The 26,967-nt window shown below is 41.2% G+C and overlaps 2 protein-coding genes across 7 annotated transcripts in view; one reads left to right on the forward strand and one right to left on the reverse strand.

Moving 5' to 3' along the window:
• The window catches only part of n4bp3 (NEDD4 binding protein 3), a 30,813-nt gene extending 13,091 nt beyond the window's left edge, over positions 1 to 17,722 (forward strand). For 2 of the 5 annotated variants that reach the window (XM_081611593.1, XM_081611594.1), the window contains exons 2-9: positions 9,247 to 9,527; positions 9,609 to 9,762; positions 10,762 to 10,974; positions 11,167 to 11,288; positions 11,427 to 11,622; positions 12,842 to 13,264; positions 13,926 to 14,169; positions 14,361 to 17,722. In XM_081611593.1, coding sequence (XP_081467719.1) covers positions 9,280 to 9,527; positions 9,609 to 9,762; positions 10,762 to 10,974; positions 11,167 to 11,288; positions 11,427 to 11,622; positions 12,842 to 13,264; positions 13,926 to 14,169; positions 14,361 to 14,746 — 1,986 coding nt within the window. In that variant the 5' untranslated portion in view covers positions 9,247 to 9,279 and the 3' untranslated portion in view covers positions 14,747 to 17,722. The other 3 variants (XM_008419954.3, XM_081611595.1, XM_081611596.1) reach the window with 3 other exon arrangements.
• A 795-nt stretch (positions 17,723 to 18,517) lies between these two features.
• Positions 18,518 to 26,437, reverse strand: rmnd5b (required for meiotic nuclear division 5 homolog B). 2 transcript variants are annotated; one of them, XM_008419953.3, is made up of 10 exons: positions 26,323 to 26,437; positions 24,576 to 24,747; positions 24,268 to 24,410; positions 24,052 to 24,189; positions 22,529 to 22,629; positions 22,273 to 22,439; positions 21,935 to 22,100; positions 21,607 to 21,709; positions 21,366 to 21,520; positions 18,518 to 20,447 (listed from the first exon to the last, which is right to left on the reverse strand). In XM_008419953.3, exons 2-10 carry the CDS (start codon positions 24,712 to 24,714, stop codon positions 20,384 to 20,386), a joined length of 1,176 nt encoding a protein of 391 aa, XP_008418175.1. In that variant the 5' UTR covers positions 24,715 to 24,747; positions 26,323 to 26,437; the 3' UTR covers positions 18,518 to 20,383. The 2 variants fall into 2 exon arrangements, with proteins under 2 accessions (XP_008418175.1, XP_008418174.1); XM_008419952.3 differs by having other exon boundaries at positions 24,268 to 24,413.
• Between the last annotated feature and the right edge of the window lie 530 nt (positions 26,438 to 26,967).

Genomic DNA, 26,967 nt, shown 5'->3' on the forward strand with positions numbered 1-26,967 from the left:
TTTGGGGAGGCGGTTTCGTTGCAACACCAAGAGGGTCTGCCTGCAAAGTAATTCATATTCACCTCCTTGGCAAACATCGGGGCGTGGAGGCATAGCTGCACCACTCACAAGCCTCAACAGATGTAATGGCAATTTCGAAAGGTAGCATCAACAGATCGACATAGCCATCTAGACGGGCTACTGTACGTAAACCTGATGATGTACTACAGATCGTCATCACCAGCCGCATGTTCTATATTTACCCAACTGTGGAGTCAACCCTCTGTTCCTGGCTTTCGGCCCACAGTTAGCTTTCCTAACGGCTGCTGACCGCAATGCTTAATCCGTGGTTCATGTCCGTCAGTATGAATTAATATTTAACACATCAAAATGCAGCACCAGCAACCCTCCCGACCCCACTGAGGGACAAGGGTGAAGGAAAATGGATGGATGGATGGATGGATGGATGGATGGATGGATGGATGGATGGATGGATGGATGGATGGATGGATGGATGGATGGATGGATGGATGGATGGATGGATGGATGGATGGATGGATGGATGGATGGATGGATGGATGGATGGATGGATGGATGGATGGATGGACATCAAAATGCTTCACGAGGAGGGAAAAAAACTACACATAAGTTGCACCTGACTATGAGATGCATCACCAGACAAACTATGATAAGAAGCGTGGCTTATGTCTGGTATTTAAAGTAGGAGCAAAGTTTTTATCTTCTACTAGCTACTTTATTAGATCTTAATAACAATGACTGACAGCTTAATTGAACGGATTGTCAATCAACTGGGGGAATGTAGCAGAGAGTAGCGTCTAAAGCCCATTCAGCCTTAAAGTCAACCTTGCCATGTTTATCTTCTGTCTGTTTTGTCTTCACAACTGGTTTCTACTAATCCCAACATCATACCTCCTGCCATTGTGCAAAGCATAGTGTAGCAACGCAATGTTTGAACAAGAACTGCTTGTAGGCCAGCAGCTTCATCCCGGCTGAGCTGTGGCGGAAAAGGTGGGACTCATTTGAATGTTGAAAGATTTGCATGTATTTAATGGGGTAAAGCAAGAAAATTACATCTAAGGAGATATCATTGGAAAGTAATATTATTTCTGATCAGTATTAGCAATTATCAATATATTATAGGTTATGATGAGCAAGTATTTGAGCCTATTTCTTAAATAAATCATCCCTGACTGACACAAGACAGCAAAAAAAAATAATAATAATCCCCCAATTTTACATCACAAAGGCAGATTTTTCACCTTTGTATCCAGGTGGATGGATAGGAAGACTTAACTCAATGTGTGTGTGTGTGTGTGTGTGTGTGTGTGTGTGTGTGTGTGTGTGTGTGTGTGTGTGTGTGTGTGTGTGTGTGTGTGTGTGTGTGTGTGTAGAGGGCAAAGGGATTTCACTTAAAACAACACTGAGGTCGGGCCCGTATCCATATGCTGCGTGTGCTAATCTCTTTTTATCTCACACATGCACACGAACCAACCCGCTCACTGAACCCGCGTCCTGACAGAGGGATCAGCACCGGCATTAATCTATACAAAGTTTGGGATTATTCCACTAAAATGCTGTCGCACTTGACAAATTTGAGGTTTGGAAATAAATGTTTGGGGGTTTTTTTTTCACAGATTTATTTCTAAAGGGGCAATATAGTGGGATTGTTTTTAATCATTTAAAAATAACATGTCTTGGTGATCGATTTAGGTTAAAGAGGAGGCCCTGAATGCGCTCTCCCCTGGGTGCTGTCTTATGTAACATCAGCCAGATCCAGATCAATGAGGTTTCATGAAGCTGCAGTGAAACCAGCCGCTCCAGATAACCTCTGGCTACTCTAATCAGAACCAGTAATTGAATGCTGGGCAGAAATACAATACTGTCCAGTCAACATGGCTGTAAAAGCCTAAATATACAGTTCCAACTTCCCTGATGAGGAAACCCACCTCAGCCGCTCTGCCACAGTGGAAAGAAAGCGGCAATGTGATATCTATGAAATCTGTAAAAGTACGGCACGGCAAGTTCGATCATTTCTCTGGCAGCATTCATACACAAGTAATCAATGGTGCTTTGTGTAAGGCACTAATAATGAAAAGGGAAAAAAAATCTGACATATTCCCTTTTGTAAATTTGAAAAATCATCACTTTCTCTCATTAGTGAGGAACTTCACTGTTCCCTCAGGGTTTATATTTGTTTGGCTTTCTCTTTTTTTCTTCAATATATTTTACTCATAAGTTCAGACAACATCAAAACCTTTTATTTTGATTATCAAGAATAATGCTGCTGGCGGCTGATTGCCTTGGCTTTTTGACCTGACGTGAAGTTTATTTTCGATTAAAGTTTATCTTTCAGCTCATTTTCTAACGGGGCTCCAATGCAGACACTTTTTCACGTTTTCACATTTTTGGCAACATTGACTTCAATGCCATTAAACTGAGTTTTGAAATTAGTGACAATCTTTAATTGATGCAGAAAGATTGCTCTCGGGTAATCAATAGGTTTTCTGATAAGAAGATTTCTACATGTTTGATGCAAAACATGCAGAACCCTTATTTTAAAATATACTTACACTTTTTTTTTTTGTTACGCTAACGACATTTGTTTTATTGTACTTCATCTTTTTCTTCTTTTTTTTCTTTTTTTTTATTGAGGTACAGACTTTCGGACCAATTTCCGTTTCTCTTTACCGGGCTGTTTAAAGTGCTCTTGTCTTTGAAAAATGCTGAATAAATTCAGACATTTACACCGTTGCACGTGAAAAATCAGACCCCCGACTTGTTTTCTGGTAAACTGAGATTCAGCCTTATTCCTGTAACGTGGAAACGTACAGTCTGGTGGTAATGAGGAATAAGTGGCTATAATTGCATAGTATTGTCAGAACTTCCAGAGTGAAGCCTCTGCTTTGTCTGTCTTCTCAAAGGCACCCTGTATCTGCAGCTCTGACTAAATATAACCTTCAACCTCCATAAAGTCTGGGGCAGTCATCATCAATAGAGACAGTGTGAGGCTGAACACGGCCCCCTCAGCTGTATCCAGCCGCCACTGAATTATGACCCACGTCTCACTGGAGCACTCCTTGTCCTCTCAAGTTGACCTTTCAGGGTGCGCAGAACTCAGTCGGCAAACAGACGGCAAGAATTTGCAGAAAAGCTTTGACAAACTGTTCCGCGTTTAAGTTCAACTTGAATCCAGCCTTGCTGCACTGATGCACGGTGATAAATGTCAGAAGGAGCAGCACTTAATGACCCCGATTTCAACATGTTTCTCTTCTGCGGCCTCAGGATTTGCTAAGAGAAACAAAGTCTGCCTGATGCCCTCCTTTCCGTAATAAATAACCTGCTAACAATTACAAACAGCTCTCGTCTGGGGCTGCCAGGCCCTGCAGCCACAGACACTTCCACTCCTTACGTCCTGACATGTATAGTAACGCAGTGGAGCTCCCCTTTAACTTAAATGTAGTGAAGATCCATCTTGAAATGGCCTCTGGAGCAGCTTACAGCTCGGTCACATCGAAGGAAAGTTTTACTTGCCCTCATTTTATAGAAACGTGTAGCGGCCGATTCCCTAACATGTAGGTTTTCCTTTTTAAATCTTTTGACTGTATTTCTTTGACAGAGTACCAGAATGCAGGATATTTCACCATTCTTTGACTTGTAAAGCAAAAACCTCACACCAGTATCAGTCAAAAGTTGAAAACATTTTCCTGAAGTATTAATAATGGGCTTATGTCACTAGTTTTCATCTGACATGGAGGTTATGATGACTTTTAGGTTTGTGACAGTATAGACGTACCATGTTAATATTGACCGATCATCCAGTAAGGTGGGCTCAAACATGTGTTTCTAGTGCTAATATGTAAAATAAGTGCATTTGGAGGAGTCACAGTGAGACTTTAAAACAGGAGAACTGTCAAGCATGGTGGTGGCAGCATCATTCCATGGAGTTCTAGTACTTTAAATGCTCATTTTATATGATAAATTAGTCCCAGCTTGATCTGTTCTTCATGAATAATCTGAAAATGGTGAAAACAAGATGTAGAGTAATATTGCCGGCTGCCGTCAATATTAGCTTATCTCTAATTAGCTTTAAGAGTTTAGCATTTGCATTAGCAAAATGCGTGGTGGTCACATTTGGTACATTTCTGTATTTTGGCCGTTTGGAATTTGGTAACAACACACTGGCGTTTTCCACAACCACCAGCTGTGAAAACCCAGTGAGCCGGACTGGCTTTTTATCGAGCTTATGCAACGCAACAGCGAGCACTGCTGTGTGGGAGCTCTAGCTGTGGCTCGCGAAGTATCCGAGTCGTAAACAAACTTTGATCGCGCGCGCTCGGAGACTAGAGGGAGGGAGTTGCCGAGGCAGCGGGGCGCAGGATCAGGTGCTGCTAACTGTAAATACTCTTTTCATCAGGATGGTGCTGAGTGACCAGCTCCTCCGTGGGGCTGGGAGTATTTCGAGCATTACAAACCGACGAGCCACAGCTTGTGCTCCCGTCAGGCATCTCTGGAATTTGGTTTCTGCGTCCTGAACCGGTTGTCCACGAGGGTTTTAATGTTCCCTCTTCACACTGAAGTGTTTCACTGAAAGGTTTTCTTTCACTATGAGAGACCTGGTTGCAATACATAAAGAGGCTGTCCTCGAAGCCCTCAGCGTGAGGGCTTTGTTCTTCTTGTACGCTTAAGTTAAGTGGCGATTTTGCAGCTTTGGAGAGGAGTTGCAGTCGCTGGTGTCTGCTCTGTATTCAACAAAACTTCTTTGATGAAAGTTTGAAACATATATTTTTCAGAAGATGGAAGGAAAAGTGCACGGTTCGAAAAGCTATTCTCACTTCCAAACCAGCTCATTGGAGCTCTAAAGGAGGACGGAATAAACACACGCACACACACACACACACACACACACAACACTTTTCAATTAGACCGTAACTGTTCGAGGCTGGCATTGCTTTGATCTGTGCACGTGTGTGCATGAGCGTGTGTGAGTTTTAAGGAGGTGTGTTGCCTCTCGGGTGGGGGGGGGGGAGGCCCCTCGTCTGGTCTGGGCCGCGGCTGTAAATCTTGCTGCGTCTCCGGGTTTAAACTTGAAGGCAATTACGGAAAAACAACCGGGATGCGAGATTTCTTCAGTCCCGCAGGATTTGTGGTCTCAGCCTAAATGGATCGCCGTATACCCAAAACGAATATAGCTTCGCCTCGATCCACCTCGGCTCCGAGCTCATCTTCCCGTCGAGCATCGATTGGCTTCTTGGGTGCGTTTTGCACAACGAACAAACTTAGCAAAGAAATGAGACTAAGAATACCACGCCCGACCTTGACCGGGGGTGGGTGGGGGGTGGGGCGCATTAGGCTTTTCACGCTCATTATTTATTTACGTGAAATCAAACGCATTGATTCGTGCACACTCAGCAAGATCTGATCTGACCACACTTACTTTTAACACGTCTTACTTGGACACAAAAGGATTTGATAAATCAGCTGCACCAAAAAAAAAAGGGAGCACTTGTTCTCCTTTAGTGTCGTTTAATATCCTATTATAAACATTGTCATTGATTATGAGGCTTGGTCTTTATTTTACTGGCTTATTAGTAGCCGGATGCTTCAGCAGAAAGTTTCATATTGGGGAGGAAATGAGACCTCATGCATATAAACATGAGCAGCTTGGGCTGCTTTGATCTGGGCCTGGCTGAGAGCCCTGGATAGAGTGGGCTGGAGATGCACAGCTTTCTCTCTCTCTCTGCCTATTTTAACCATTTACATAATTGTTATAACTGTCCTGGCCAGCAGTGTGAGGTGCTCAATAAAAGTAGATTGTGCTGCAAATGAGAGGAGATTCAAAACAAGAGCTTTGTGTACGAAAGAGCGGGCCGGCTTTAGCTAAGCGAGCGTGTTGTTAGTGTTAGTTTGTGTTCACTGAGCCAAAGTGCCTTCAGGCGGGCTTGCAGGACGGTCCGCTCGTTGCTTGGGATGAGCCCACTTATGATCTTTGATGCACAGAGAAAACTGCCTAAGCGTCCTTGACCGTCTTTTAGAGGTTCAAGATGAAAGTAATGGCCACAATCAACAAGTTTCCAAACATCAGAAGGGCTTTTCATTTTCAATTTTTTTTTCTTCTTCATCTTTCATGCAGGAAATAACATATTTGGTTAGATTACGATTCCAGCAAAGCGTCTGAATAAAAGAATCCCTGAAGTGCACGTGGTGCTTATTACTGTGTGAAACGACTACATAGCACAGGACACGTGGGTGCAAAGTCCAAAGTGACAGCTCGATTTTTGAACATTTGCCTCATGTGCTTCTCCCCTGTTCTTGTTCCAAACTTTTCCGCTGTATTTGCTTTGCAAAGATACAGCCTTTAGACTAAAATGCACACTTACTTTCTGAATTAAAGTATTTTACAGCCACAAATTGTAAATATTTTGAACGCAAATCAACATGTGTTTGAAAGAAAGTGAGAAACGCAAAGTGCATTTTTCGTACAAAAAACAGCTTTTTAAGGCCTCCGAAACAGACATTGACTTCATAGGTAAAAATTTGCTGCCATAGTCTCTGAAAGTTTGTAACTGTCTGTACCTGTGAACAGAAAATTGATTGTTTTGGCACTGAAAACGACCTTTGTAAGCGGGTCTCCTCAACCTCTAAAAACAATGTGTCTCTACACTTTTTGCCACCAGTATTAGGGAACTAACCCAAGGCTGAGGACACAGCACAGTTTGCGCCACGGTTGCTCTCTGGGCGTCAAACCAGCGGGCCGAACCTGAACGGAGACCTTTGTTTCCACCCTCAGCCATATTTATAGTCGGAAATAGAGCTGTGTGCCAGTGTGTGTTTTATGGTCTCCAGTAGTTTATGACTGCTGGCGGTGTTGATGCACGGGAACAGAGAGGGTCATAAGGATAAAATCAATAGTGCACCTTAATGAGGTTGACTGAAAAGAAGGGAAGGAGGGGATGTGTGGGTGATCAGAAAGTGAGAGGAATCAGAGGGGTGACAGGAGGAAACAATGCATGGTGTGTGGGGGGTGAAGAGGCTCTTAGGGCTTTCAGGTGGGTGTTTGAATTGCTTGGCAGCTGGTTTAGTTTCATAAAAATTCAGCAGAAATTTGCTCATTGTTCGCTTACAAAATGTCAACACTCAGCTGGAGCTTTTCTGATGCCGGGCTTGACGTCTTGAGACACACCGAATGGTTTATCGGTGATTTTTTTTTCCCAGAGACTTTAGAAAACTGTGCTTCAGAACTTGATTAAAATGTGGAGTTTATGTCCTTAGGGGGGATGGGGGGGATTGAGTTGTAGTAACCCAGTTGGATCCGAGTTACGTAACAGATTTGTCATGAAAAAAAAAACAACAACAACAACATGACCCTGCAGCGCCGCTACCTCACATGATCCTGTGCTCTTTTGATTTGCCTCAGGTAAAGAAAGGCTCGTCAAGCACTGCAGCTACCTCAACCTCGTTTGATAGGAGATATTTTGCATTTATTTGTTCTTCCATCATGGCATTTGCATGGCGGTCAGGATGTGTGGGTTGGTCCTGCTGAGTTCTTGTTGTTGTGCTGTGAGACAGCTGACTGCAGAGACAAACACAGCTGAAGGAAACGCATGTGAGCTCACCTTTGTCCTCCGGGGACAGACGTCCACACATACTGTTGGCGGGGTAAGCAGGGGAGTTTATTTCAGCAGAGAAGGAAGGAATAATGTTTGCTTCGTTGTTATTGTGTGTCATAACCTTTCAGGTTGCTTTAAAGTGCCTCCACTGCTTTGTGAACTTGCACATTTATCGTGTTTACTACCATTTACAATCATCGCTACAGCTACAAATGTTGTGAAATACCAACTGGAGGTATTTATGTCACAAAATGTTTGTTGGTATTCTGATAAATAGATTCAAATAAATTCTGGAAAAGAACTGCACCTTGAATTTACTGTTGTTTACAGAGTAACACAAGTCTGACAAGCTCATATTGGTTTGGTTTCTTAGCAGAGATGGAGCTTAAAGTTTTCCGTATATAAAGAAGAAGCATAATTTGATAAGTGTGATTGTTGGCACGCCTCAGATTTTCACACTGAAACTCTGTGCTGCACGGCTATAATCGTCTTCAAAAATGTACATTTATTTTTTAAGGGAAAGTGTAGCGCCCTCCTTTCAACCTGCTGACTGGCAGTGCATAACATCAGGTGTGTCGTGCCATGCAGCCGGACACGAATGTCCTTTTATTGTCCCATTGAAGGGACATTTAATGGGTCACACCTTGAACATTGCTAATTATTCTCCACAAAAAGTTGTAACTCACATTTTTCTTAACATTTTCTTCAAATCTCTTATATTTTAATCTTTTTTTTTTCTTTTGTCCATCGCTAAAGCTCAGTGGTAGCAGTGCCAAGCAAAAACATACAGGTTAAAAAAAGAAACACTGAAAAAGTGCTATTGTTGTTGTAGGCTGCTATGTCCTTATCAGAGATCTGCAGTTTCATGCTCAGGGCTCGTGTGCTGGTTTGACAACTGTCTGCACAAAAGCAAAGGTGAGCAACAGAGGAAAAGATGACTGTAGAGATTTGTCACCTTTAGTAGAAACTAATCCAACTGTTTTCATGGTGCAAGACAAAGAAAAACTGAGCTAATTGTTGAGCTTAGTGACTTAGTGATTAGCAAGCCAAGAAATATTTGTCTAAATTTGGACATGAAATATGTTCTTAAAAAGATTTTTGCACAATACTGTCTGCTAGATTGATTTCGTAAAGTAACACTTGGCAGCCATATTGGATTAGAAGGTCATATCTTTAAGGTTATGTCTTAATTTCATTATTTGTGTGTTCATAAACTGGAAATACAGATTGCTCTTCATTTTATGCATCGACATGAACTGGAAATTTCCTGAATTCTAAGTATTTGATCTGCTGATCGAACTAAGTCGAAGGCAATCGATGGGAAAATTGAGCGATTTCAATCTCTAGCTGAGAACATTTCAGAATCTAATAACAGGTTCGTAGTTTTGTCTGAGAAGCTCTTTCCCAAACAGATTTCTGTTTGTCTCTCCTTTACTGATTATAATCTTCTACTGTAGCTCTGTAATGTTCTGAATCATCAAACTCAAGGCATATAATTTGTTTCCAAAGAAGCCAAGCATGCCTCGGCAGGAGGTTCACGATGCTTTCTTTGAACCAAGACATCGTCAAAGTACAGTTGTTCACCTTTACCAGTCCCACCTACTCTTGTGATCGACCTGTTTTTATCTTCCTTTCGCAGGTCTCTTTACCTCCCCTCAGCATCTCGTAATCAATGGCAACCTCGGTCCAAACTCTTCCCGTGACGCGTGGTCCCACCCAAAACTTCCGCAGCCCTTTCCCCACCTCCCCCCTCTCCTCGCTCTGCGGCATGGGAAGCGTAGGGAGCCTGGTGGAGAAGCCGGATGCGTCTCCGACTAAAGGTAACCGCGCGGTGCCTCAGGTGAGACCCAGACAAACCAATGGCCTGCTGAGGAAAGGCCTGACCCAGAGAGAGCTACTGAACTACCTCAACATCACCAGGTGGGTTCTGCCGCAGAGCAGCAGGTACCTCTGCGGAACGTTTCGTTGAGATGTCTCCTGACTTCCTGCGCTTCCCAACAGAAAAGAGCCCAAAGCGGGGCCGAGCGGCGACGGCAAGAGGGACGTCATCGGAGGCCTGGTGGAGGATGACGTTTTCGCCAAAGTCTACAGTAAAGATGGGACTGAAATAGACCTGACTAAAAGCTCACTGCCGAGCGGGGGCAAGTACGAAAAGGTGAATGTACGAGAATTTACGCTGTATATTTAAAAAAAAAATAAAAATAAAAGAATGTCTTTACATGAGCATCAGTTGTGTTACATCATGGAAAACCTAGAACTTTTTCCACGTTTTGTAGAATTACCGCAACAAACACTTCCCATAGAAACACAAAATGTTTCAAATCAATACAGACACATCTCTAATCAATGATCAATCAATGATCAAATCAAAGTAGAATATGTTGGTCAGGGTTTTTTTTTATTGCATAATAATTTTTTTAATTAGATCCAGTTAGATTTAGATCCAGACTTTAACTAGGCCATGTTATCCACAGGATTGTATTTAGGGGTATCTGATTAAGGGGGACTAAACATATGCATTATAAATTTTCATTTGTAAAAAAAAAAAAAAAAGAAAAGTAAAATTTTTCTTCATCTTTATCGATCACATAAAATAATAATAAATCACACTGAAGTTTACAGTTGCAGTGTGACAACATGTAAACATATTCAAGGCATGAAATTACTTCAGCAAGGTACAGTATTTAACTTTTCTGGAAAGCGTATGCATTATTAGATTAGTAATGCAAGTTATTATCAGTTTTACTAAAAGTACTCTTTGTACAAATGATTCACAGCCAGTGAAAAGGCTCCTTGGGGTCGTGGTAAATTGATTAGCAACACTTTCATATATTTCCTGCAGTATGACGCAACACCCTCGAATCCTTTTAGGAGCATAAATCAGTCACAGATGTGATCCACCTCAGCAGCACCGATTGAAAAATCTGCCACTTGCAAGTGTTCTGAATTTATTGCGGTGATCAAATCTCTCTTCTTCTTCTTCTTATTCTTCTTCTTATTCTTCTTTTTTTGTTCCGCCTAAATTGATCAATGCTGAAAACACAGAGGGTGTAGTAGCATTGATTTCATTAGAACATTGTGACTCATGTTACGTAACCGAGCTATTGTTGCTGCTTACGCCTCTTTGTACCTTTTGTTTGCCATTTTTTCTTAGGTTCGGTTCAGGTCTTCTGCATTCAAACCCGTCACTCCTAAAAACTTCAGCTCCATGCAAAACCTCTACCCCTCCTCCAAGTCGGAGGACATGGATCACGGCCTTTCTAACGGACTGCACAGAGCATACGGCCACATCTCTAAGACAGTCTCCACCTCCTCTTCATCTTCCTCACCCTCCCGTCATGGAGGACCGACATCATGTGGTAACAAGGTATCCTGATCCGGCTTCATTAGCTTAGCATCTTCTGTCGTTGGCTGGAAATTTGCCAAGTTAATCACTCGTTAGATGCATGATCCAGGCATGTTGCGCCATGGATTACCTTTTTATTTTCAAACATTTCCGTCAAAGGCCGTAATCACGCTCCGCATAAGCTGAACAACCGTATAAATTCTGACTTTGCAGGCCGTCTCCTCGGTGCAAGTGATGAGCCACGAGGAAGACAACCTGTCAGACTCGGGTCATAACTCCATGAGCAGTCTGCCGCCGTACCGCCCTCCGTTCCGTCCACATCTGTCTCACATCAGGTCGGCCGCTACATCACTGTCTTCTCCGCTGAACTTTGAGTTCCACAGACGTGATTTTTCATTGTTTTTCCTGACTGTGTGGATCGTGAAAAGTAACGAGATTTTAATAGCTTCTGTGGTTTCCTCTCCTTTCCCCAGCGCTTCCATGGGCCACATCAACACCATCGGCTCCTTGGATCGAACCTCTCAGGGCCTGAAGGCCGCCGGGTCGGGGGGCGCGGCTATGGGGGAGGTAGCATGCCGAAGCATGGCCACACTGAACCGCCTGACCCCCTACGGCAGCGAGGCTCCGCCTCCTTATGAATGGACGCTGTCCCTCTCGGTGGAGGACGTGGTAAGGGAAAATGAGCCCAACTTAATGACTGATTTGAAACTTTTGCTTCGTGGTAAAGCCACCAACGTTTAAGACAAATGGCCTGTAGGGCTTTATCAAGTCAGAGAGCTCTAAAGCCCTTTACACTGCATTCACCCATTCACATGCTGCTGGTAGTTAGCTACATTGTAGCCACACCTGCCCCGCTTACAGAACAAACCCCTACCTCCTGAGCTGCTGTAATTTATTTTGTAGATTGTGAAGTGAAAGGAAAATGATTTTTATGGATTTTTTTTATAAATATAAGCCTGAAAAGTGTGGCATGCTCAGGTATTTACCCGCCTTTCATCTGATAAATCCAAAATAAAACAATTCCTGGAGTTTCTGAAGCAGTGTAATTTAATCTCAGTTCAACTACAGCTATTTGGTGAAGATCTCTGAGGTGAATTAGCCAACATTAGCGAACAAACAGCTCAGCAGACAGGTCAGAGAGAAAGTCGTGTTCAATGCTACGCTTTGGTTATAAAACAAGCTTTGCACGTCTTCAGCAGAACTGTTCAATCCGTTGTCAGAAAATAGAAAAAATACGGCACAACTGCAATCGTGATATGACTCGTGAATGAGAGGATTAATCACATATGCAGCCAAGGGACATCATGTGGTAACTATTAGTAACTCCTCAAATCTGTCCTTTCTGGAAAAGTGGCAAAAAAAAAGCCATTGTTAAAAGAAAAATAGGTCATTCTACCACAAATGGTGTAAAAACACAACTTTTCTCCTTTGTGCAAAACACATCTGGTGGAAAAGCAAAGCGTGAACAAATGTTTCCGTACCCTGAGACGTGGTGATGGCTGCCTGGGTTTGTGGGGAAGCTTTTCTTCAGATGGGAGAGGTCAAATATAGAGCAAGTCCTGAAAGAAAACCTCTTAGAGGTCTGCGTGGTACAGAGCTTCCCCGTCCACCTGCAGCGACTGTACAATCGAAGCTTGTTCATGTCTTCGAATGAATAAATCCAGAATCTGTATGAAGACCTGAAAATTAATGTTCACAGATGATCTCTATCTAATCTGACGTAGTTCGAAAAGAAATGCGTGAAAATGTCAGATTTTCACGCTTACGGTCTTTTTTTTTCTAAGAGACAGAAGTTTGTTGTTGTAACATGACAAAATAAGAACAGGTTCTAGGGGTGTATTTACTTTTGCCAGCCTCTGTAAGTTATTCGTGCCGCTGTGTCTTCCAGGTGCGGGATCTGGAGGAGCGCCTGGTGGAAAAAGAACACGAACTGAAACAGATGAGGAGGAACCTGGACGAGAGCGAAGGCGCCATCGCTCAGGTGAATCTCATTTTCGATCTGAACGTCACTTCTTTTTTTTCTCCGTCCGCGCTGACCCCATCTGCTCGCCACCTGCAGGTGTTCGAAGGGAAGCAGCGTCTGTGGGAGAAGGAGGTGGAGGAGCTGAAGCGCCTGTACGCCGCCAAGCTGCGTCAGGTCTCGCAGCACGCCCAGCGCTCCCAGCGCAGCATGCAGTTGGAGCTGTTCAGGGCCCAGCAGGAGAAGAACCGCCTGCAGGAGGAGCTCGACGGCCTGAAGCGGGACGCGAGCCGGGACGCCACGGCCGCGCCGAAGGCGACCAGTCCGACTCTGGAGGAGACGCGGTGGCAGGTGAGAAGAGTTCAGGCGCAAGGAGTGACGCTTTCAACAACCATGTTTCACTGTGGGGGGGGGGAAATATGTCTAGGGTGCATGCCACACTTTTCAGATTTTTTTTGTTTTTTTGTGGTGAAAAAACTTTTGAAAATCATGCATCTTTTCAATACTTTGCACTGGAATGCAATTGCAATATATACCACAAAAGGTATTTTTTAAACTAGTTTTTAGTTCAAATATCTTAGTAATCTTGAAATAAGACAAAACTAACTTTTCAGCAAGCTTGTTTTAAACCAGTAACACCTTAACATTGATGAAAAAGTAAAATAATCTGCCAGTGGAACATGACATTTTTCCCATATCATAAGCTAAAATGTCTTGTTCCGCTATTGAAGATACAACTGGTACTTTTTCCATCAATATTAAGGAGTTATTGACTTAAAATAAGTTTCTGTATTTTGCTGAAAAGTTACCTGTAAGTTAGTCTTGTCTTTTTTTCCGAGTGTACTAAAATATTTGCACCAGAAACTTAGGCCAAAATTCTTGGCCTAAGATTGTGTGGTTTTGCAGTGACACTCTGAATCTTTCTTTTTTTTCTTAAAAAAAGAAAAAAAATGTCAAAATCCCATAGAGTTTTCAACAATGATTTTATTTGTCATATTGTTGTCTTTCTCAGGTTTGTCAGAAGTCAGGGGAGATCTCGTTGCTGAAGCAGCAGGTGAGGGACTCCCAGGCAGAAGTGACCCAGAAGCTGAGCGAGATCTTCAAGCTGAAGACGCAGCTGAGGGAAACCCGGACGGAGCTGCGCAACAGGGAGGCCCAGATAGACGCTCTGAACATCATCCTGCAGGGGACGCAGCGCGGCAGGTGTTCCTCCGCCGGAGAAAGCAGAAAAGGAGCCGAAGAGAGTCCATCAGCGGGTATCTGTCGCTCAATAATGGCTTCGTGTTTCCAATTTTAGATCCAAAATCAGGTTATAGCTGTGTAGCCAGGTCAGGAGTAGAGAGCTGCGAGCATGTACAAGAAGCTGGTGTCTTTCGTAATCTTCCATTCAAGATTTTTTATTTTTTTTGGACTCCAGCTGAATCCACGTGAACTTTTCCTTTCGCAGGCAGCTCTGGGGGTCCCACAGAAGAGCGTCTGCGAGCGGAGCTGCTGCTGGAGCGACGTCAGAGCGAGGCCCAGGCCACGGCCTTCGAGGAGGAGAGGAACACGTGGCAGACGGAGAAAGACAAGGTCATCCGCTACCAGAAGGAGCTGCAGGCCAGCTACTTGGAGATGTATCACCGCAACGAAGCCCTGGAGAGGGAGCTGCAGCAGCTGAGGGCGGGCGGGGCGCGGGAAGGAAGGGGAGGCGGCGGAGGAGGAGAGAGCAGAGATGGGACAACTGAGAAGGAGGCGAAGGAGCCGACAGCTGACAGAGCAGCAGGAAAACAAGAAGACACGCCTTCCTCGAGTCTGCCGTGGATAGACAGGATTGAGTCGTCTGAAATTTGAATGTGACACACTTGTTTGCAATGCAAACTGTTTTCTCCGAAAGCATGGACCTACGCAAGAGCAAGTCTGCCTGGGAAAAAAAAGGAAAAAAAAGAAATGAGACACAAAATATACAAACTTAGAGATTATTAAAAAAAATGTTTACTAAATCAAAATCCTACACAACTTACTAAATCTCTGAAAAGGATGTGCTGCTGGATTTAGTTGTGGTACCAAGTAATCAAAATTAAAAAATGTAAAGTCAGAAGTAGTAGAGCTAAAAAAAAACAACAACAAAAAAACGAAGTTGACAAAAATAATAATAATAGTAAACTGTGCTAAACCTTTGACCCTAAAAAAAAAGAAAAAAAGGTGCAAATTATGTGTTGATTTACCTAAATGAAACTTATAAATTGTGAAATTTGTGAATGAAAAAAAAATCTTAAAACAAAAACAGCTCAGTCAGAACAAAAAAATAAAAAACATGTCAATGTGAAACTTTTGACCGACAATCTTGAAATGGGTACCTATTATATAATTTCTCATGCGTTTTTGTGGTACCAAAAAAAGCTTCATAGATTCCCATCTGACCCCCGCACTGCTTCTGCACCTTGATTGTATCATATTGCCCTTTTCCTGTAAGAGACCGGGAACGATCACATCCTTCTGGACGTTTTCACGCCGACGCTCGTCTGTTGTGCCACGTTTATCCTCAGCTGAATAACTGCAAACTGTAAAATCACAGCAAAAGCATAAGATTCGTTTAAAATGATCTTATTGGTGACGATAAGTCATCAATAAGACGATGGGTCACTAATTGTTGGGTCACAATTAGTGACCCAACAAGCAACTAGCTGTTGACTGGAATCAGCTTCACTGACTGGTTGGAAACTAGATAGTTCACTCTTTGATGTGGATGTTGTTACTGAGTGAAGAAGGTTTACAGTTAGCTACTTTTAGGATTAAAGTCGTTTAATAAAGGAGCATTTTTGCTCCTCCCACTTCTGCAGCTTTAGGTGCTTTATAACTAACTTTTCAGAAAGGAAAAGTAGCCCGTCTACCATGTTAGGTCATTCCCACCTTGGGAACGTTTTTGTTCAACTCACGAAGGAGAAAGTTGACCATAAGCACATCTTCACCAGATACCATGAAGGCTGAATATGTTGCTTTAGAAAACTTGGCTGCCTTTAAAAATCTCAGAACGAAGTAGGCGTGTGTGTGCATTCTCTAGGGTTTTTAAACTGTGGCTTTATTTAGATGAACTCAAGAAATCCCCAGCCTACTCATCTGCAAGCAACAAATACATGAATCAATTACATGACAGTGATGTAGAGCTAGTTGGAATCTATACAGGTCCTTCTCAAAAAATTAGCATATTGTGATAAAGTTCATTATTTTCCATAATGTAATGATAAAAATTAAACTGTCACATATTTTAGATTCATTGCACACCAACTGAAATATTTCAGGTCTTTTATTGTTTTAATACTGATGATTTTGGCATACAGCTCATGAAAACCCAAAATTTCTGTCTCAAAAAATTAGCATATCTTGAAAAGGTTCTCTGAACGAGTAATTAACCTGATCATCTGAATCAACAAAGTAACTCTAAACACCTGCAAACGATTCCTGAGGCTTTTAAAAACTCTCAGCCTGGTTCATTACTCAAAACCGCAATCATGGGTCAGACTGCTGACCTGACTGCTGTCCAGAAGGCCATCATTGACACCCTCAAGCAAGAGGGTAAGACACAGAAAAAGAAATTTCTGAACGAACAGGCTGTTCCCAGAGTGCTGTATCAAGGTACCTCAGTGGGAAAGAAAAAGTGTGGCAGAAAACGCTGCACAACGAGAAGAGGTGACCGGACCCTGAGGAAGATTGTGGAGAAGAGCCGATTCCAGACCTTGGGGGACCTGTGGAAGCAGTGGACTGAGTCTGGAGTAGAAACATCCAGAGCCACCGTGCACAGGCGTGTGCAGGAAATGGGCTACAGGTGCTGCATTCCCCAGGTCAAGACACTGTTGAACCAGAAACGGCGGCAGAAGCGCCTGACCTGGGCTACAGAGAAGCAGCACTGGACTGTTGCTCAGTGGTCCAAAGTACTTTTTTTGGATGAAAGCAAATTTTGCATGTCATTCGGAAATCAAGGTGCCAGAGTCTGGAGGAAGACTGGGGAGAAGGAAATGCCAAAAGGCCAGAAGTCCAGTGTCAAGTACCCACAGTCAGTGACGGTCTGGGGAGCCATGTCAGCTGTTGGTGTTGGTCCACTGTGTTTTATCAAGGGCACGGTCAACGCAGCAGCTATCAGGAGGTTTTGGAGCACCTCATGCTTCCATCTGCTGAAAAGAAGGTACCTACTGGTATAAATCAGGGTCGCTTACAGCAGGAAGGCACAGAAGAAAGATTTTCAACGCCAACTGGAACAGTCTAATCTTTAGTAGCGGTCAAAGGTTTGCAAAACCCAGAGAACGGAAATTGGACACGAAACTCTCATGGGCGCATCTCCACTTATGATTCTGGGGCCTGATTAATGTTTGCAGAAACATCACTTGCACTCGTCTTTCAGCTAAGTTCATGTAAAAATGCTGCTTTTCTGGTTTTGGTGCAGAATAAAACAACACAAATATCTGTCTGGTGCACATCTCTTGAACATATTTCAACCTCGTTAGGTCTCCTTTCATGTGAGACACACAAATTTTGTACATACCTGCACTTTCAGTTCGATTCACCTTCTGTGGTTGTACTCCAAAGAGACTGTTGTCTTAAAACTGTGAAATCTGTCAACTTCCACATTGTTTGATTGCAGTAAAAAGCAACCGCTAGCTGTAAATAAAGGCTAAATTAGTCCTCCCAAGTGCATGACTGAAGTAAAAAAAAATTAAAAAAAAGTTGTATTCTTTCTTAACTATAAATATTCTCAAACCAGCTCTCTGTTAATCTTTGAATATACTGTGACTTGTCAAATTACTGGAATTAAAACTGTACAGAATAAACAAATCTTTGTTTTGCATTCATTCTGGTTAAAGAATCAAGGGCCTCCAATTCTACAGAGTATCTTTGGTATATTGGATTAATTAAAGTTTTAAGATGCCAAATCTTGGATAATTTCTTCTCGCGTAGCATCTTTTGGTAGAAAGAGCGCTAAGAGGTGGAAGGTCAGCTGAAACGGAAATCCCATGCAAATTAAGAGCCTAATACCACAAAAATCATGCGAGAAACAACGGTTTTAAGACTTTATTCCTAATCCAAATGTGTTGTGGATGAAAAGAAGAAAAATAAGTGAGGGCAAATAAAAATAGCATAAGAGAGCATGGGCGAGTTGGTAATGCAGGTTTGTTTTATGCAGGGTCGTAATCTGAACAGATACAAACTCCGCTGACTCACATGGCCCTTAGCCCAGCATTTAAAGCATTATATAAACTGGGGATTATTATAACTGCACAGCTCCAGAGAGGCTGAGTGATTTACTGAAGTGGGATGAGAAAAGACTCTTATCTCACATGTTTTCCACTCTGTGGGAGTGTTGCTGTGCTGGATTCCATCACTGCTGTTTATTCAAAAACTTAAAATGATGGTCAAATCTTTGGGAATATTTCTCATCAGCAAAAACATAGTTCTGCTCCGGTTGACGGTCCAAAAATTCTCAAATTTCAGGAGTTTTTTTTTTGTTGCTTTTTTGGGGGGGGGGTTTCAGCGAGATGTGAAAATGCAGCACCAGCGCCACCGAGTGGCGATAAAAGAAAATTGAATGTTTATGGTATTTCACCGTAGAAGCAGTCCTACAAAACTGACTGGAGTATATTTTTTTTTATTATTATTTTTGAATATCAGATGCAAATATATGAAACATGTTAGCGGATAAATATGTACAGTAAAAGTTGCATAACACACAAAAGCAGGAAATGCAAAAACATTTAGCAAAAATTAGAGGATGAGGAGTACACAACACGCTCGCATTCTATCCGGAGGGAGACTGAGAGAAGCGGTGAATGATTGTCAACCAAGTGAGGGAATAAAATAAAAAACAGGATATAAAGTCGTTTCTGAAACGCAGATTAACGGTGCACCATCGGTGTGGAGGGGGGGGGGAGGATGCTGGTGCATTAGTTTGCTGAAGAAACTTGCCTCACGGGAACGTGAGGTGACATCACCATATATGTCCGGGAGGACGACGGGAAACCTGCGTCAGGTCTGCACAAACTGCTGAACATCCAGCCGCCTTCACACCTCCTCCAACTTCAACCTGACGCATGAAACACAGAGTATGTACAAACTCCAGGAACTCCCACAGAAAACTATTAGCTTCGACTGTGTCAAATGTAATATATGACTCCTTATATAAATGCACTTTTTTTCTTTTAAATACTAAATGTAAAGTGTGGTATGAGTTACTAACATGAACCCTGAGGAACTGTGAAGATCTTACTGTCACTTTCCTGACCCAAACAGAGGCATTCTTGAGTATATATGTATATATTTATATATGCAACAACTGCCACAATGACCAGAAGACTTACCCACCCACCACAAGTAAAACTTCACAAGCCCACAGTCACTGCAAGTCATACTATAAGGCTACCATCACACCAATTTACATCTCCAAATCACATGGCGTGCTAGCTTAGGATACACAGACTGAAGCGATGGCACGAGTGGAGTAGGCTTTTGAGTCACTATCATCTTTAACGTCGCGCAATCGTGCCAATTAAGTGTGTCGCTGTGCAAGGTAACTACTTCATGAGGTGGTGGTGAAGGAAAATAGGAACAGAACACATTTCACAGTAGTACACTGTATATTTTTTGTTTGCTTTTTGTCACTTTTGTTAAATACACACACAGAACAAGACAAATGGCTTCTAGAATGAGGAAAAAATCTTGCTGGTGCAGTCAGTCACAGAAGGAAACAAAAACAGAACAAGGAAAAAGAAAAAGAAAGCTGTTCCAACCGCTGAGGAATTTGTCGTTTTTACTCGTCAACCAGCAGTGGCTTTCAGGCCTTTAGTACGACATGGAGGAGCCACAATCAAGAGTTCAATTAAAGGGAGATCGCCACACTTGTACTCCCCTTTAACCAGGATGTTGTCAGCGTTCAGTGGAGTTTGCTACTCTGTGGGTTATCTCTTAAGTAATACAAGCTTATCGCCGTCCTGAAAGCAGACTCTGCCTACCTATACCATTTACTCAAAACACTAAACAAATGTATAATTATCCCTCTGCTTTCAAAGAAAAAGAAAAAAACAACACGTTCAACCCAAAAGTCAAAAAAGCAAAAAAAAAAAAAAAAAAAACTAAAAAAACAACTAAACAATAGAAAGTAATACATATGATAAGCCTATTACTCTGCAGGCATTTGTAAATGAATTTCTATGATCTTTTTGGAGGCTCTTCTTCACGAAGAGAACCCGATCGACTCTTCACTCTACTACAAGCTTTCGTTCAACCAACCGTGCAGGACTTGAATGCTATGCAAAGTCGGAGGGTCCAAGGTGGGTTACAGGACTGCCGAGGCCGTCCGGAGGAGCACTGGGGTAAAACCTTAATGCTTTTACAATAAACAGGCCGAGAGGCCAGGGATAGAGGACAGGGGCCAGAGCAAAGGGTCCTGGACATTCAGAGAGCTCCAGGTAACTTCATCCTTGACGAGGAGAGTGTATGGTATCAAAAGTAGATCTGCTTGGCATGTGACGGGTTCTGCTCCATGGGGCAGTAAGGGCATTTCAACCTGCGGGGGGAGAACAGCAGGATGTTTAATTAACAACGCTCAGTGATCAACTTCATCTTTTCAAGCAAGTAAGAGTGCGCTGCAGAAATATTTCACATCCCAGTGAACTTTCAGACATTTTGACTCATTACAAACTCTGGATTCATTGTATACTAATGAAATTGTCCGCTATACGCAAACTCAAAGTAGCGCATAATTGTGAGGTAGAAAGATAAAGGTACAGCAATTCTCAGGTCAATTTAAAAAGTAAACGTGGTCAAGTTGTGGGTAATTTAATCTCAGCATGAAAGCAGCTGTTCTGTGAAGGGAATGAATGTTTGTTGGGAATATTAATGAACAAATAGCATCATGAAGGACACAGAAAAAAGGTCAGGGTTAAAGAGTTTGAAGCAGGATTATGTGATAAAACAATTTCTAAAGCTTTGAACATCCAACCAAAGAGTTGTTCAACAAATCATCTGAAAATGGAAACTCTGGACAGAGTGAGAAAGCAGAGCGTTAAAATAAAGCAAAAACTCACCTTCCAGCAGGTCAACTTTAAACCTCTATGGAATGATTTAGGTCAAATCGCTTCTATATGTTAGAAAAATTCAGCCAATTTCCAGACCTAAATACAATCTGAATAAGCTTCAGCTATTTGACAAAGAAGTTTGTTAACATGTAAAGCTGGTAAAAAGAAATACTTGAAGCACAGAAGCAAAATGTTATTCTGCAAAGTTCTGATTAAAGACAGCAGAATTTAAATTCATGCAACACTTTTCTGTTTTTTTAATTAAGAACTACTAAACATATTTCTTCTAATTACGCATTGCATTATTTTGGTCTATCCCATGAAATTAAATACATTGAAGGCTAACGCTGCAAAGCGAGAAAACGCAGAACAAGCCGAAGTGGTTTAACGCTTTCATTTCGACTCACTTCCCAGCATTGGTGAGTTTGTTGAGTGCATCTCTGGAGATGACATGGCCACAGATGAGCTTCATGGGGGGATTGCTCTCTGAGGTCTGCTGCCGAAGGATGGGGCAGGCAAACACAGAGTGGTACCAGCACTTCTTGCCCAGGTCAATTTCAATCTTCATGTGCAGAGAGAAAGAGAAATAGCTGAAAGCCCACGCAGGATAAAAACATGGCGATGAATCAAGTAAAAAACGTGACTTACAGGGAGCTCGTCTTTGTGCGTCCACACTCCGCTGCATTGTCTCTGTTCGATCACCTGTTTGATGTTCATCAGCACCGGTAAGGCCATGCATCCTGACGCAAAACTAAATTGAAAAATATTGGCAATGTCTCAGAGATACATTTTTAATCGAACTATATAGTTATAAAACACTAGCTGCTTTTACTGTCACTCTAGATGGAATTGTAGCAAAAACTAAAAATTAACCCAAAACCTCATTGTTGCAGTACCTTTCTAGTGCTGCTCTTAATTAGTAAAAAAGGAAGAAAAAGTGGATCTGCGTGTATTACACAACCCATCTTCTACTCACCTAACACTTAGCGGAGACTCTACAGAGAGGCCCAGTAGAGCACAGGCATCTCTGGTAAAGATGTTACAGATCTCAGCCCACTGATTTGTCTCCAACAGGCTGCGATACGGAGAGTTTTCAATGCCATGACGTAGATAGACCAGGCTGCCCATCAAGATCTGAATATCTGCAAATGAATGGAGGATAGCATTACAAAAACATTATTCCTACCGAGTATTAAAAAAAATAGCCACCGAAGTCTAAATTATGTCTTTCAAAGCTACTTTCAGCCGTTTACATAAAAGGTAAATCAACATCTGGCAAAAGCTCATCTTGCATAATCTCTTCCAGCTGCTGACCTCTCTGGTGTTGGGATGCGAATGGCTGGAAGTGCCTGGCGTACTGCAGGGCGTCCATCTGGTTGCCGATTCCTCCACTGAGCAAACTTATGAAGTACAAACGGTGCAACTTGAACTCTAAACTGCTGTTCAGTTCAAGAAGACGCTGGCGATTTGAGACGGCCCACCTAAAAGAAATGCACACGAGAGCAAGACCGCCGCAGTTAAGCACGGCACGCAGCAGCGAATCACTTTGGTGTCTGAGTGGTTTCCATACTCTAATGCCGGCCTGAGGTCCTGCATCCTCAGAGCTTCGAGGATCCTGTTTAGTTCCAGGAAAGGCTGCTTCATACTCATGTCAATAACTACACCGGACTCCTGAAAAAACACAAATGTGTACTTCACTTCATCTGTGCTCTATTAATTCAGAGGAACACGTTATTTGTAATTTTTTATTTTTTTTATCCCACCGATTATGTTTTTTTTTATGTAAAATTGGAGCAATGTAGACAAAGCTGTAAGCAAATACAGCAGAAAATAGTTCCCTAAATACAATTAACTTATTTGTTACAATGAAATGATGCCAAGGTTGCATTTTACTAGCAGGTGTTTTTGCTGAAGGAGCAACTTTTTGTTTTTATTTTAAAAGTAAGCAAGAAGCTTTTTGCAAACATTCCTTTGCTAATTTATGACCTATCGCTGCTTTTCATTTGATGACGCTTTTTGATGAATCACGGAGGTAAATGTACATAAAACTGTAAAATGAATTTTATTTTCTTCAGATTTTATACCACACTGTGCTTGTTTGTGATCCTAATTAATGTTCAGGACAGTCAATTCTTGTGAAATATGATAAATCCAAATAACACCACCTCCAATGATGATAAGCAATATTTACTTAAATAACAAAACCAGACTCTTACCGTTCATTATGAGCTAATTTTAGGAAATTACTGCAATTAATTGGTTGTAAAAGTAGTTACAAAGCACCTTTTTGGTGGGTACAAACTAACACATGGCTGGTTCAAAACAGCCCAAAAGGTACAAATTTCATTTTGAAAAACCAAAACTGACAAAGAACAAAACGAAAAAGGTGTGAAATGATCAGGACAGCCTAAACACTTAAGAAAATAAAACACATACATAAAGAGGCAAAACAAAAATACACCAGATTTTGGTCGAAAATATGACCACAGATAAAGGGAAAAAAAAACAAAACATTAAAAATATTAAAGAGTTTTTTTTTATTTAATGAAAAGCAAACTTAGCCAAATAATGTAGATGAAATATGTTGCACGATTTTAGCTAGACAGTATCTTTCTCCAATTAACCACTAGATGTCAGTAATTTTTAGCTACACAATGGTTAAACAAAACATTAGAATTTTACCTGTGATTTATATATAATTGTATAGATCTGGATCCACAGCTACAGTAGCACTATTACCAACATCACTGTCTCTAGATTTGTCACTGCAACATTTCTTGATTTATTTTCCCTTGTGACCTGACCTGGAAATGGGGAATCCAAGCTCAAAATAACACAATGCAACACCAGTCTCCTTTTTTAATTTAAAAAAATTCTAAGTATTTTTTTCCCCAACAAAATCTCAAGCTATTTTTTTCACAAAATAAGAAGATAATTACCAGTGACAATTAGCAGATGGGAATATTATGTTTTCTCTAAATTTTATACATAGAATTTTGTGTAAATTGAGTTACATTTAGACAATTGGCAAAGGAAACATCTCAAAGACCTTCAAGCCACGATACAGACAAAACTTTGTTGATTTTCACTTACCTGACAAAGATCCTCTGCCACACTGAGCATCCCTTGTCGGTACAAGTGCTCCACAATGGACTCACTAAGGTATTTCTGTCTTTCTGGAGTATCCCACACCGTCTCTGCCACCACAGCACTGATCTCTGCATCAAAATTCTACAGAGGCGTGACGAAAAAGTGAAACAAACGCATGCAAAACTTTTATTCTTACAGGATAACATTTTCTCTTCTTACCCTGTCGATGGCTTTGCCAACTTTTGACACGCTGCCATGAATGTCTTTATGTCGAGATGCCAGCATCTGCACTGTTTCTTTAATATTCTTACAACACTGGGCCATATTCTGGGATAGGACTGATAGGTCTGCATCTTGTACTCCTGCTGGACAGAAAAAGAAATGAGATCAGAATCCAAGTATACACCTTACACAATGAATAAGGATGAAGCGGATTTGGATTTTTTGTCAAATTTTTAAAATGCCGGAACTAGTACATCTTTCAAAGTTACAGTTTTCACCCCCGTTTGGACCAGTGTTTTCCTCACCAAAAGCAACTAGTTGTGCACGTATCTCACAGACACTGCGTAGAAGTTCATCTAGCCTCTCCTCAGACTGGTGGCCGTACATTACGAAGCGGTGGAGCACTTTCTCCAGCTCCCGCTCCACACATGCGCACTGTTCCATGGTTGAGGCTGGAACACACACGATGGCAAAGACCTGAAATTAAGAGGAGCGGGACCCCAAAAAATTAATCCAAAGTCTGGAGGATGGTTTTATTTCAGCACAAGACTCAATTCTATCTGATTAATCAATAATTAGACATAAAATGATGGTACTGATTTTCATTTCCCATTTCATTTGTCCTTTCTGCCATTTCTCATCATCATTATTATTATTGCCCAAACCCCTTATTTTAAATATCAAGACATTTAGATTTTTTCATGTATATAGTTATGGGAATTGAAATATTTAAAAAAAACATTTATGTTGTTACATTCTAATTTCAAATTATTTCTAAAATAAAATATCCTAGTAATGATTTTTTTTTTTGTTTGGTGAAAAAAAAGACTGTTAACCTATTTAGTAGTCAACAGTAATTGCAATCTAAACAATGAACAGAAAATTAAAGACTTTTACATTTTCAGTATTTAAACAGATGAATTGATCTTGCTTACAAAGTCCTTCTAACAGAGGAGATCTTTTGCATACCAGAAAAAAAGACAATTTTAAACTTCCCCTGCCCTGATTTATTATCAGAAGGTCACAAACTAAATGTCCAATCTTCTCTCCAATCATTGAACACATCATCAAGCAACACAGACATTCCTGAGGATGCAATCTTGGTAGTTTTTAGTATCAATTAGGTTTTGGAAAATTAAGACACGAGTCATTTGTAAATTAAATTAATTAGAAGTAAACAGACGGGGTGGGTGACGGGGGAAGTATTCAGGCATGTCAGCTGTTTCTTTTGGGTGCTACTTTTAGATAACAGAAACAGGAATGAGAAAAGCAAATCTGCAGTTTATGCTTTTGAATACTTAAACTCTGTGTGTGATGATGAAAATGGTAGTCATTTTTTCATAGTCGGTGTCCCCTAAATTAAAAGTATAGTTCCATAGTTTCCTTGTAAAGTATCCTTGTATAGTTCTACTGACAACAAACAGAGCCCGAACACTCCTAAAAGGAGTCAGAGTATCCTGCGGCCTTCTGTTTACTAACGAAACATCCCCATAAAAAGGAGAGGAATGAAATCATCCAAAAAAGGAAATAAAACGTTACTTATTTCCTACTTTAGGACTTATGTTATGGTTAGTGATATAGCACATTAATATTAAAATGTGTTAGTTAAATCTGTCACCCGTTGTTAGATGTATACTTGCTGTAGCTCACGGCTTAAAAGCAGAGTGCAGAAAATGTCCACCTATGTTTCATGGCTAACCAGCTACAAGAGCTCCAACGGATTATTACATTTTAAAGACAAACGTAGCACATTTCATGTGAAGTTTGAAATATTTGTAATAGCTTGTCTGTGTCGTCCCAAAAGTTGGGAACCTTGTATTTTCATTTTGTGAGATAACTTGGAAAAATGACGAGCCGCAGAGCTAACGTAAACAAACGAGAGGAGAGCAGCTACTGTTCGGTGTTAGCCTGCTGCCGACTGACAAGGCCCAAACAACCTGGGAACACAATGACAACACGCTGGTGTTCATCGTTTGGCATCGACGCAGCACCCAAAACATCTACAACAGGTCAAATGAACAGAGAGGCAAAGTTTGAGCTAAAAACACTCACCTATCCTGCTAATTAGTTAGCAAACATTAGCCTTAGCCACTTGTCTGTTATCTTCATCCGCAGTCGTAATGCGGAACTTCCTGCGTCGCATTCTGCGTTAGCTGCTGATACCAAAATAAAAGTATATTTTTCATCAAAAGCTGTTCAAGGTCTTCATCCTCACTGGCAGCTAAGTTTGCTTTGAAACTACTAATTGCCTTCAAATTTCATAACTGGGGTTGTTATCAGGCTTCAACTAAAGATTTTTTGCTTTATTAAGTTGAGCAAAAGGTATCAGCCAATACATTAAAAGTAACTGAATTTCTTTATATGTAAATTAATAAAATAGTCTTATACAAGTTTCTTATACAAACAAGACTGATTCTTGTGAAAGCTCGGGTATTTGTCATATTAGACCAGTTTTTGTTACCTTAATTGTTAATTTTGTATTAAAATAAAAACAAAATATTAATAATGAAATATTGTAAAAAGGGTTGTACATGAATTTTGTAATATCTTGAAAGACCCTCTAAATTTTTGATATCATTTACTAATACTAAAAACTCACAGTTGTAAAATAAAAACCAATACAGTAAACCAGTCATAAAATAAAAACCAATACAGTAAACCAGTTATAGATAAGGGGTTAGGTTAGCTTCAACCTAA

Source organism: Poecilia reticulata, chromosome 10 (genome assembly GCF_904066995.2).
Source record: "Poecilia reticulata chromosome 10, P_reticulata-male-v2, whole genome shotgun sequence".
Classification (NCBI taxonomy): Eukaryota; Metazoa; Chordata; class Actinopteri; order Cyprinodontiformes; family Poeciliidae; genus Poecilia; species Poecilia reticulata.